The 14,043-nt window shown below is 33.8% G+C and overlaps 1 protein-coding gene across 1 annotated transcript in view; it reads right to left on the reverse strand.

The window, feature by feature from the left end:
• Nucleotides 1–14,043, reverse strand: part of TNPO3 (transportin 3) — a 117,539-nt gene that overhangs the window by 87,913 nt on the left and 15,583 nt on the right. The window contains exon 2 of the mRNA XM_031939033.1: nucleotides 8,125–8,325. Coding sequence (XP_031794893.1) covers nucleotides 8,125–8,325 — 201 coding nt within the window. The remainder of the gene's footprint in view (nucleotides 1–8,124; nucleotides 8,326–14,043) is intronic.

Raw genomic sequence — 14,043 nt, forward strand, 5'->3', positions numbered from 1 at the left:
GGGGGTAAGAGGTGAAAAATTGGAACAAGAGGTTTGGCAATTGTTAATGCTGTAAAGTTACCCATGTATATATCCTGTAAATAAAAGGCTATTAAATAAATTTAAAAAAAAAAAAAAAAAAAAAGAGAGAGAGAGAGTAAGAATCAACTAACATTAACTCAGCCTGAATTGATTTGTGAAACTGAATGGAAGACATTTTTCTCCCTCCCACAATTTTTATTTTTAGACACTTTTTTTAGTATCAACTGAAATAATGTTATCATATGAATAAAAATGAAAGATTATGACTTCTTTAAAAATAAGATCTCCCTCCATTCTACTTCTCTCTTTCTACCCTTTCCCCAGTGCATCACTTTCTCACTTCTACACTGAGTAGTAGAGAGGGCAAAGAGATCACAACATGACTGATTCACATCCATGTCCTCTTGTCTATATAAACTCCATCTGATTACCCTGATAAGATAAAGTTCTTAAGAGAAGTCACATGTATCATCATTAGGAATATAAACACTTTAATGAATCCCATATGGTTACTTTTTTATGTTTACCTTTTTATGTTTCTCTTGAGTCTTTTGACTGAATGTCAAATTTTTTTTTTAAGTCAAGTAAAAGCATTTTTTTTTTTTAAATTATAATGACTTTTTATTGACAGAACCCATGCCAGGGTAATTTTTTACATTATCCCTTGCACTCACTTCTGTTCCGATTTTTCCCCTCTCTCCCTCCACCCCCTCCCCTATATGTTGCAGTATATCCTAGATACAATATATGTGTGCAGAATCGAACAGTTCTCTTGTTGCACAGGGAGAATTGGATTCATAAGGTAAAAATAACCCGGGAAGAAAAACAAAAATGCAAACAGTTTACATTCATTTCCCAGTGTTCTTTCTTTGGGTGTAGCTGCTTCTGTCCATCATTGTGAATATCAAATTTTCAATTCAGCTCTGGTCTTTTCATCAAGGCTTGAAAGTCCCCATTTCATTGCATACCCATTTTTTGCCCCTTAACAATTATATTGTTGGCTGCAAGCCTAACTCCTATGCTTTCCAGAATAACATTGTCCAAGCCCTCTGATTTTTTAATGTGTAAGCTGCTAAATCTTGTGTGATTTAAGTTTCAATTGGGGATCTCAAGAGATGATTGATAGCCTATTTCAATTTCTATTTTATCCTCTGGATCTAAGAAATCAAGAGTAACATTCTTTGACATTTTCTTTTTTTGTAGTTCATAATAAACCTTTATTAGAATTATTGGCCTTTCATTTACGTATCTTTTCTAAGGTATGCAACCCTTTTTTCCTTTTTAATTCTATTTAAAACAAAAGAAAACAAAAGAAAGCCTCTATAATAAATATTACACTGTGTTCATAGGTGTCCATCTTTTCTTTGCTTTCTTGTACATATGTCTTTCTTCTCTGCTGTGTACTTTTTATTTCATTCTTCTCCCCTTCCCTCCTCCCAAAGGCTAATATTAGGCACAGACATATTTACCTAGATACACACACAGTTATACATACATATCTATATCACATACATATACATTCATATACATATATGAATGGTCATCCTATACTTGTTTGTCCTGTTTCTCTGAAGGGGATAACATTCATCATAAATCCCTGTCTTTCCATATTTTTCTAAATTAGCCAACTCATCATTTCCAACAGCAGAGCAATATACATCTATGAATGGTCATCCTATACTTGTTTGTCCTGTTTCTCTGAAGGGGATAACATTCATCATAAATCCCTGTCTTTCCATATTTTTCTAAATATAATTTTTCTAAACTCATCATTTCCAACGCCAGAGCAATATTCCAACTTTATACTGTCTAGTCTAAAATAAGATAGCCGACATATAGTGTAGTTTCCCTATTTTTTCTTTCTGATTAAATCTATTTTAGCTTTAATTTTGTCTGAGATCAATTATTACTAACCCTGATTTTTAAAAATAAATTCTATTCCTGTTCATTTTTGCTGTCTGTATCTCTCATTTCCTATCCCTGCTGATTCCTCTGCTTTATTTCTTCCTGCTACCTTGTTATTATTTAACCTCCCTGTCCCCAAGGATTCCTCCTTATCCTCTCCTCTCACCCTTTCCCTCCCTCTTCATTCCATTCCCATTAATGAAGTTTGTAATTTATTACAACCTTATCTCATTCCCTGTATCCTACACAACCTTTTATGTTCCTCCACCCCTTTATCCTATTCCTTCCCCCTCTTATTTCTTTATAAATTTAAAAGATTTTTTTTACCCTTCTAGATGCACTATGTATTGTTTCCTCTTTAACTCATTCCCAATGAAAGTAGGGTTCTAGAAACTACCAGCTCTCCCCCATCTAATTCCTCTGTGGTCAGTTTTTCCTCACACACCTAATTTATATAACTTAATTATATAAAGAGTTAATTACTCTTTTTACCTTTTCCTACAGGGCTTTACTTTTTAGAATTACATCATACTCAGCTTTACCCAATCTTTCTTTTGTACTACTACCCAATTGCTGATGACAATCTTAGACACATAGTTTACATTTTCATGTCTAAAAGTTTATCCTTATTGAGTCTCTAATACTTAGTATTTGATGTTTAACATTCTCTTCGATCTTTTATGTCAAAATTTCTATTAAGTTCAAGTCTTTCTGAAACAAAATCCTTAAAGTCTTGTAGTTTATTGGATGTCTTTCCTTTTTTCATTCAGAATTATGCTTGCTTTGCTGGGCATTATATTGTTAGCTGCAATCTGTTTTTTTTACTCTTCAATATATAGTTTTCTAAAGCCTGTAGTCTTTTAATGTAGTCCCTGCTACGTTTTATGTGATTCTAATTGTGGATCCATCATATTTGAATTGTTTTTATTTTGTTGGTGGTGGTGGTGATGGTGATGTTACTCAGAACAGTTTCTCCTTGTCCTTGGGGTTCAGAATTTGGCTATGATGTTGCTGTAGGTTTTCCTCACAGAATCTCTTTCAGGTGGTGATTGGTGAATTTTTTTTTCTATCTCTAATTTTCCCTCTTGTTCTAACACTTCCAGACAATTTTCTTTAATTATTTCTTGTATTTCTGTATCAAGATTCTCTTTTTGATTTTAGTTTTCAGGTTCTTTTCTGATCTTGATCTGTTCTCCAGATTGTTTTTCTTATGTCTTACATTTTCTTCTATTTTTTCATTCTTTATAATGTTTTATTATTTTTTAGTCTTTTTTTAATGGAAATTCTTTTTTAATTTACATTTTTAATTCTTTATTAATTGTGAGTTTTAAATACACATTTCCTTATGAATCATGTTGGCAGAGAAAAATCAGAACAAAAAAAAATGAGAAAATAAGTGAACATAGCATATGTTGATTTACATTCAATCTCCATAGTTCTCTTTCTGGATGCAGATGACATTTTCTATCCATAATTTACTGGGATTGCCTTGGATCACTGAATCATTAAGAAGAAACAAATCTTTCATAGTTGATCATCATACAATCTGGCTGTTATTATGTACAATATATTCCTGGTTCTGCTTGTTTCGCTCAGTATCAGTTCTTAGTCCCTTAAAACCTCCCTGGCTTGTCCTTGCCCAATTTTGTTTTTCAAAGAGGCATTTTCTTCCTTAAGATTCTGTATCTCCTTTCCTAGCTAGATGGGTTTGGTTTTTTCTCCCCATAACCTAGGGTTGGGGGAGGGAGGAGGGAAGGAGGTTCGATTTTTTTAAAGTTTTTCCTCAATCTCTCTCATTTTTTTTTTTTTAATTTTTCTTGAGATCTTCTATAAATTCTTTTTTGGACAGGTAACCATTTTATATTTATTCTTTACCTGGAGAGGTTTTTTTGCTTCAGTATCCTCCTTAACATGAACCCCAATCTTCTCTATTCCCAGTAACTTTCTACCAATTGGGTTCTTTCTCCTTTGCTTGCTCATTTTTTAATTTACTTATTGTAAATCATTCGGATTAATCTCTAATCCCTCTAGTCCAGAGCCTCTGGCCTCAGGTCCTCCTTCAGTTCTCCCCTCTGGCCACAGTCAAAAGGGTCCCTGTCTCACTGCTTCGGCATTCACCAGGCATGTCAGTTCCTTCTTGCCTAGGGTCAAGGTCAGCATCACAGGTGAGTCTGACAACCCTTATCAGCAGCAGTTCCAGTTCCTTAATTTTGGTCAAATGTCTGAGAGGTAAAAATTCCTGTATTTGGGGGTGAAGCTGCCTCTGAACCCAACTAGCCTCAGAGTTTTCCACCAGTTTATTTCAAGAGAACTAGCATGGAGGTATCTACACTTCATAAACTCAGTCCTAGTATCCATCTTCAGATCTTCCGATTGCCAAAGGAGGTCCACAATTAAGCACCAACTCTTGTTTTTACAATTTGACATCTGCCCTGAAGCTCTAATTTGTTTTGTTCCTAGCAGATATCTGCAGAGCTTGGACTTTTCAATAATTTCTTGAAATATACCTATACCTATACCTATATATTTCAGCCTATATTCTGCCATCCTACACAGAAATCTTTCTAAATGTCATTAGAGTTCAAAGGAACTTCAGAGGCTATCTAATCCAACTCTCTCATTTTACAAATGAGGAAAATGAGATCCATCATCTCATCTCCCCCAAGCTCTGAATAAATTGTGGCATGTGACTGTAATGGAATATTATTGTTTTATGGGAAATGATGAACAGGATACTTTCAGAAAAAAGACCCAGAAAGTTTTTCATGAACTCAAGCAAAATGAAATCTACTGTATACAAATTAATAGCAATGTTCTGGAATGACCAACTGAAATGACTTTGGTATTCTCAGCAGTACAATGAGTCACGACTACTCTGAAGGACTTATGATGAAAAATCCTATTTATATCTAGAGAAGAAACTGATTGTTGTCTGAAGACAGACTGAAGCATTCTCTCTCTCTTAACTTTATTTTTCAAGATTTTTTTTTAAATTAAGGTGAGAGATTTATATTTTCTTTCACAACTTTTATGGAAATGTTTTGCATAACTTCACATATGATTTCTTAACGGGGACTGGATTTGATAGGGAGAGAATTTGGAACTCAAAGTTTTAAAAACAAATGTAAAAAAAATTATTTTAAATGTAGCCAGTGGCAAGAAATGATTGGGCTTTTGGTTTCCAAAGTCATGAAAATTAAATCGGAGAAAGAAATTTAAATTAAAAATTTAATCCCACAAGGACCTCATAAGAATGGAAGCTCCTAGGAGGCAGGGACTGACTTGTAATTAGGAATGGAGATTAACTTCTGTAAGTTAATCCAATTAATGAGGTATCAGGGAAAGAACTTGTGCTTCTGAATAGGAAATAAAATACTGCCTTTGCAGTTTTAAAGTGTATCTACTAACTTAGGCACCCATTCTTGCAAAAATGTAAAACAAATCCTTCCTACATTTATTAGTGAATCAGTAAAGTTCCTGGTAAGATATTTTGTTTCTTAGACTAAGGGGAAAATATTAATTTTTTTTTTTTTAATGATACCTACAATTCTTTTTTCTGCATAGTTTCCAGGTAGTCCAACAATTCTTAAATTCTCTCTGATTTACTTTCCGAGTCAGTTGTCTTTTTTCCATATTTCACATTTCCTTCTCTGTTTTAATGTTTCCTGACATTTTGTGGAATTACTGGCTTCTACTTGCTCAATTCTAATTTTTAAGGAACTTATTTTCTTCAGAGAGCTTTTGTATCTCTTTTTCCATTTAACCAATTCACTTTTTACAGAGTTCTCCCTTTAATTCTTCCAGGAATCTTGATGGCTTTGAGTCTAATTAGTATTATTTTTTTTTTTTGAGGCACTATTTGTAGCTGTTTTCACAATGCTGCTTTCTTCCAAGTTATGTTTTGGTCTTCTAATTTTTATGATAAAGTTCTTGTTATGTTATTTGCTCAGTTTTTCTTAACTTTGAATTTTATGTTAAAATTGGGCTTTGTTCACCTGGGGTTAAGGAGGCACTGTTTCCAGCTTTAGGCTTTTTCATGCTGCTGTTTTCAGAGCTAGTTCTAAAGGTCAGCAAGTTTTAGCTAGTTCTAAATATCTGCAAATTTTCAGTGTTTCTTTGACCAGGAAGGATCCCTTCTACCCCTACAGCTACACCTCTGTGTACTCTGTGGAACTGTGACCAGCTTCTGGGCTTTTCTGCCACAAGTATGCTACAGCATTCCTACTGGTCCCAAACTGATCACAAGTGCCTTGGAACTGCAATCTAGAACTATTGGCAAAAAGAATCACCAATCAGTGCCAGCTATACCCAGTGCTTGTAAAGCAATCGTCTGATATTACTGTCTCTGTGGATTTCCTAAACTATAAGCTAAAAATGTCTCCCTCTGACCTTTTGCTGGTTCTACCACTTGAAAATTTGATTTGAGGTATGATTTTAAAGTTATTTGGAGGAGAATGCCAAGAGTTTCAGCCTATACTCTGCCATCCTACACAGAAATCTTTCTAAATATCATTAGAGTTCAAAGGAACTTCAGAGGCTATCTAATCCAACTCTCTCATTTTACAAATGAGGAAAATGAGATCCATCATCTCATCCCCCCCCAAGCTCTGACAAATGAACTCTGATCCATCTTGCCCAGAAACAGGCCTCTACAACAGTTCCTAGTCATCTCCATAATAGGGCTTAGTGAACACATCCTACCCAACACATCACCCACTGTATTTCCAGCTCTCCATTAAGTGTTATATTCTTCCCATTCGAATCTAAGTTCCTTGAAAAAAGAGGCTGTTTTAGCTGCTTGTGCTTGTGTTCTCAGAGCTTAACATTTTGGAATGGGCTCTATAAATAGAGAGGTTATGTGACTTGCCCAAGGACATATAGCCAATAATGAACAGAAGTGAGATTTAAGCCCAAGCCCTCTGACTCCAGAGTTAGTTCTTTTTGTTATGTTAAATCAAAATTTTAAAATGTTTAAACAATACACATGTACAAAATAATCCATTCCTATGTAGTATGTCTCTATTTAATATAGTATCTTTAAAAACAAAAATTAAAGTTACTACAGAAAAGGTTTAATATTTTGAAGTCTCCACATGATAAAAACTTGAGACTCTTCCTTCTAACTACTATTTGCTGTTTTTTTTTTTAAAAATCTCATTACTATGACTTTAAACATCAATGAATATGAATATTTCTACATGCAAAGAATAAAAGATTGCATATGAAACTAAACTTATTATGTAAGCTTATGTGCATATTTAATAGATGGAAAAAATGCTCAGCTTCTCTGTGACTCTAAATTTCATTCTCTTACAAGTGTTTTTCTTTTTAATGTTGACAGTCTTTTCTTTTTTAAAAATCATTATCAATCCCTGCTGAATATCTCCCACCAAGCCTTTTCTTAGAACCAATAAGTAAAATTAAGAAAAAATAAATATACTGGCCGTTTGTAAATATCTTATTATGTATCTCTAGTCCATCACTTTTTAGGTAAGTGTACTTCATATTAGCCTTCTTTAATCATGTATGGTCACTGCACTGATCAGAGTTCTGAAGTTTTTCAGAACTATTTTCCTTTAAAATATTGTGGTCATTACATAAATATATCATATCCATATCATAATTTGTTAAGCCATTCCCCAAATGACATATCCTGTCCATTGCCTTTCTAACTAAGCACTCCCTCCATAAATCTTTACTTTGTAAATGTAAGTACAGCCAGTCAGACACTTTATTATTAAAATTTACAGCTCAGCATCAAATGACTGGCAACTAGCTGGCACAATGGATAAAGTACCAGGCCTAGAGTCAGAAAGATTCATCTTCCTGAATTTAAATCTGGCCTTAAGACACATTCTAGCTGTGTGACCCTGGATAAGTCATTTAACCTTCTCTGCCTCAATTCCATATTTGTAAAATGAGGTAGAAAAGGAAATGGCAAATCGCTCCAGTATCTTTGCCAAGCAAAGACCACACAGGGTCACAAACAGGAGCACATGACTGAAGCAACTGAATCACAACAAATCAGATAACTGCCCTGCCCCAAATGTTTATTTGTTCAAATGATAGAAAAATTCTTGCTCTACCACATTAGAGCAGTAAGACTGAAATAAGGTTTCAATTCTATCCTTAGATTTGCAACCAATACTGGTTATTTACATTTTGACAGACAACCCATCTTGTGAAACAAAGATTTACCTGAGTTACGATGACAGGAGATAAGTCTTTCAAGTTCTGGATATGTGACAACAATGAGTCCCGTAAAGAGGCATGAGAGTCTGTTGGAAGTTCATAGAATGAGGTCTGAATCTTCATCTTCATCGTCTGTGCTGCAAAATAGCACGATTCTACATCCTGCCGGATCTGTAATAATTGATCAGAGATCTCCCATGCATGAACCTAAGAACAGATCAAAAGAAGAGATGCTTAAGATCTTTTAAAGATAGCCAAGTATTATCTGAAATAGCAAAACACTCAGTTAAAAACAAAATAGTTTTCCATTAACTGGAAAGTGCCTATCTCCAAAATGAGGGTACATGAAAGTAATTGATTAAAAATGTTATTAAAACATTATGAAGAATTCAAAAATGAAATTATGTAGAGCAGAAAGCACAACCAAAAGAACAATATACATGAAAATAGACTAGTCTTGTCAATCTCAGATTTCTATTTAATAACCACTAACATTATATACTACAAAAACTAAACATTATTTCCTATAAGAGGAAATCTGATATGCCAGACCAATCTTGAGATTCAGTTATTGAAATACCAGGGGGCTTACTGAAATACCAAAAGAATCTTATAACACTGTCATGTACAGCAGGCCCAGGCTATGGATTGTGAAGATAACGTAACAATGTTCTAGCTTACAATAAAACGACAGCACCTAAGTTTATAGTGTCTGCTAAATAACACATATATCTTAACTATGATACAATCAAACTTAAATTCACCTCCATGAGTTAAGAACCAATTTGGTTAGTGATCTGACTGCCTACATTTTCATCATATTTAGGCTACATTAACAGCTCATTATTGGGAAGCTGGTGTTAAGGGTCAAGGCTTGGGATTCAAACCAATGGTCAGATTCAGAGTTGGTACAAAACAAGTCTCTAGAAGATCAGTAAACAATTTTTTTTTAAATAGATTTTACTTAGCTATAGCATGGAAGAGCTTTTTATGGGTGTGTACTTCATATTAGCCTTCTTTAGTGACGTATGGTCACTGAATACAGCATACAGAACTGATTCAATCTTTCTCAACCTCCCTGCCTCTGCTTTGGCCACAATAGTACTTGATCTGATAGATCTGCTTATAAGGAAATGTGAAGCCTAAAGCTCCTGACTCCCATTCAGATATGTTCCAGGAAAAGAGAAGAGTATTTTAATAGTAAATGATAAAAGGATAATTTTAATACCTTTTTAAGACAAAAATAATTTAGCCTGATGGTAGTAAAGCTGCTCCTATGACAAAATGCCTACCAAGTAATGAGGTTGTTTTGGATGAAGAAACTCATGAAATCACTTCCTGAAAAACTGGTGTATAGGCATTAATTACCATGTTATCAACCTTCATACACTACCTAGCAACTAATCAGTCAGCATACTACATGCAGTGAATTGGCCTTGCTTTCTTGTTGATGTTTACAACAGAGCCTAAAACAATACAGACAAGGTCAGAGTTCTAAGCCTGTGGCAATATTGGTTGCCTTGGTTCAAAGACTAGAATTCATGCTTATTTAACATTATACGCATTAACTTTGTGCAAAGTTAGATACTTATTAATCCAGCAGGAAAGATCACCAAGCATTTACCTATAATTTTATGCAAGACAAAATTGGTTCTGGATTACTTTATCCAAGAATCTTACACTCACCTGAGCTAGTCTATACAAATGGAATGTCCCTTTCTCTGAAAAAAACCTATCTCCATTTATACAGACTCTCATAAAGTGTTGAAAAACAAACTAAGCAATCACTGACTCTTCCTTCACCCAAACATTTATAAGGATTTAAAACACATTCACTCTATTAGTTAACATGTAAACAACCAATAAATATCACTTTGATGTATAGGTTATTTTTAAATTTTAATCTGCATAGGCATCTCTAAGCAGAAAGATGTTAAGAATGAAAAAGCGGAAAAAGGGATATTTTTCCTGGACGCCGACAAGATAGAGATTTGTTTTGACTATTTATTTCTATTTGTTATATGAACTTTATTTCCATTGACATGTTCAATTTTGCATTATGTCATTTAAATAAGTATTTGCTAATAACTGTTTTCTTCATTCACATCCACCATTGAGGAATTCATTGACTTTCCTAAATTTCAACTATCACTTCTATGATTATGATTCCCAGTTCTTAATCTCTATTCCACACATTTCTCATTGGTTCTAGTTATATACTTCCACATGTTTACTAAACATTACTACTTGTGTGACCCTGAGTTAAGTTACAATCTCTTAAACCTTAGTTTTCCCATTTGGAAAGTGAGAATAATAACAGCACCTACCTCACAAGTTTGTGAAGATCAAATGAATTAAAAAATACAAAACACTATGCAAATCTAAAAGTACTATAGAAATGCTAGCTATCCAGGGCCAGAAGATCATTATATACTTCAACAACAATATTATATGATGATCAATTCTGATGGACCTGGCCATCTTCAGCAATGAGATGAACCAAATCAGTTCCAATGGAGCAGTAATGAACTGAACCAGCTACACCCAGTGAAAGAATTCTGGGAGATGACTAAGAACCACTACATTGAATTCCCAATACCTATATTTTTGCCTGCCCACATTTTGGATTTCCTTCACAGGCTAATTGTACATTATTTCAGAGTCCAATTCTTTTTGTACAGCAAAATAACGGTTTGGTCATGTATACTTATTTTATATTTAATTTATACTTTAATATATTTAACATCTACTGGTCATCCTGCCATCTAGGGGAGGGGGTGGGGGGAAGGAGGGGAAAAAAATTGGCACAAAAGGTTTGGCAACTGTAAATGCTGTAAAATTACCCATGCATATAACTTGTAAATAAAAAGCTATTAAAAAAAAAAAAAGAAATGCTAGCTATCAGCATCAGAATTATCTTCTTCCTCTTATTCCCTTTCTTCCCCATCTCCACATTGAAATCTAAATCAATTTTTTCAAGATTCTAAGTTTGCCCTCCTTCCTCTATGATGCTTCTCCTCGCTATTTTCACTTTACTTGAATCATTTATAGTTTTAGCAGGACTCATTTTGCTCTGTATGACCCACTACAGCTAAGGATGATAACAAGATACTTTCAAAATATTCCATTCTACATATGCCTTTTGCTCCATCATCATATGTAATTTCTTTGTTTAAGCCACAAGACATCTAAGAGTGAAACTTTCTCTAGAGACTAACAAGTAATCTAATATTTCTATTTCTGGGGGTATGTGAGAAAAAGTCCAAACTTACAAAAAATTGTATTTGATCATTGAGGTTATAAAAGGCTTTTTTAATAGCAAGTTTTATAAACTCCAATATGGTACAGTAGAAATCACACATGGTAAGATGACAAGAGACTAGAGCATTAATACTAGCTATACAACTAACTAGCTAGATAGCTCTGGCAACTTCCTCAACCTCTTTTAGGCTTTAATTTCTTTATCTGTAAAATGAGATGAACAAGACTATATCACTGCTAGGAAAGTTACAGGAGAAAATCAGTATTTAAAGATTATCTACTACTTGACAAAAAGACTAGGGGTTAAGGATGAGAAAATTCAAATGTTATAAACTGCTGACAATGCATCCCTTTGGAAAATAAGATTCTCTTACAAATTTCAATTTATGCATAATTTTCATGAGTACATTTATTATATTTGCTAAAAGTAGTTGTAGTAATAAGTAATTTCCATTCAAGAAAATAACATCTTTTACAATAGGTTTCATCATATTCCAATCTGATTTCCTAGGTCAAGAAGAGTTGTTCTGTGCTTTTTTTGGTTCCATTAGCATTAGAATTTAATAATGTAGATATAACAGAAGAGTATATATGCTTATAAAACCGCATATACCAACTAAGTTTAGTTATATACTTTAAGAGCATTATATGTAGTATAATACATATTTCAGCCTTCTATACTACTTTGTTTCCTAAACCTGGTGAAAATAAAACAGAAAAGCTAACTGTTAAATAAGTAACAACATTAAAATGGAACCAGCACACAGAAGTAGGGGAGACTAACAGACTAAAAAATTTTTAACTGGCTATAGGCCATTTCTAGCACTTTTCAAATATATGCAAATCAGATGATACAGCAGAGAAAAAGTCAGAAGAAACAAAAAAGAAGAAAACACTTAAAAGATATTTCATCCTGCAGACTTCTTGCCAAAGCAACAAGAGGAAGCAGTAGATCTCCTAGTTCCCACATTCTTATTCCAGCAAATCTTTTTAGTTTAACACATACAATTTTACATACACAAACTTGAATTAATAATATTTAAGAAGTACATCGAGAAACTACAGTTAAGTGATTTAATCTTTCCTAGAACTTCCAGAAGGTCAGTCAGAAGACAATAGACAACAGGAAAGGGGCCAGTCCAGCAAAGCCTCAACTCAACCAAAAACCTTACATATGTAGCCTACCAAAGGTCAGTCAAAAGACAATAGACAACAGGAAAGGGGCCAGTCCAGCAAAGCCTCAACTCAACCAAAAACCTTACATATGTAGCCTATCAAAGCTGGGAGGAAGGTAGGGTAAGGGTAGTGGGGGAATGATGGGTAGACACTCTCCTAAGAAAGCCTTTGCGTGGTCAGAAAGTCTCAGGGTGAGTCTTGGAAACATCTAGGAATGGCAATGAACAGTGACCCACAAAGTACCATGGTCCTCAGAGAGGAAGGATAAACCAAGCCCAGATCGTCGACATTCAGTCATTAGACACCAGAAAAGACCCTAAAGAAAACATTTTTACAGCCAAAGGTTCTGATAAAGACCTCATATCCAAAATATACAGAGAATTGACTCCAAATTTATAAGAAATCAAGCCATTCTCCAATTGACAAATGGTCAAAGGATATGAACAGACAATTTTTGGATAAAGAAATTGAAACTATTTCCAGTCATATGAAAAGGTGCTCCAATGATCAATGATGGACAGAAGCAGCGACACCCCAAAAAAGAACACTGAGAAATGAGTGTAAATTGTTTGCATTTTTGTTTTTCTTCCCAGGTTATCTTTACCTTCTGAATCCAATTTTCCCTGTGCAACAAGAGAACTGTTCAGTTCTGCACACATATATTGTATCTAGGATATACTATAACATATTTAATACATATAAGACTGCTTGCCAGCTAGGGGAGGGAGTAAGGGGAAGGAAGGGAAAAATCAGAACAGAAGTAAGTGCAAGGAATAATGTTGTAAAAAAGTTACCCAGGCATATGTACTGTCAATAAAAAGTTATAATTACTTAAAAATAAAAAAAATTTTAAAAAATGATCAGCAGGATGATTTCAGAGAGGCCTGGAGAGACTTACATGAACTGATGCTAAATGAAATGAGAACCAGGCAATCATTATACACGGCAACAACAAGATTATATGATGATCAATTCTGATGGACGTGGTTCTCTTCAACAATGAGATGATTCAAACCAATTCTAATTGTTCAGTAATGAAGAGAATCTGCTATACCCAGAGAATTATGGGAAATGAATGTAAACCACAACAGAACATTCCCACTCTTTGTTATTGTTTGCTTACATTCTTGTTTTCCTTCCCAGATTTTTTTTTCTTTCTTTCTAGATCTGATTTTTCTTGTATAGCAAGATAACTGTATAAATACATATACATATATTAAATTTAATATATGTATATGTATTTATACAGTTAACATATACTTTTAACGTATTTAACATGTATTGGACTATCTGCCCTCTAGGGGAATGGAAGGGGGGAAGAAGGGGAAAAGTTGGAACAGAAAGTTTTACAAGGGTCAATGTTATATAATGTTACATATATGTGTGTATATATATATATATATATATATATATATATATATAGCTATAATAATTTTTTTTTAAAAGAAAGTAAATAATCCTAAAAATTTAGTGCTCTTATCCTCAAAT

This window comes from Sarcophilus harrisii, chromosome 5 (genome assembly GCF_902635505.1).
Source record: "Sarcophilus harrisii chromosome 5, mSarHar1.11, whole genome shotgun sequence".
Classification (NCBI taxonomy): domain Eukaryota; kingdom Metazoa; phylum Chordata; class Mammalia; order Dasyuromorphia; family Dasyuridae; genus Sarcophilus; species Sarcophilus harrisii.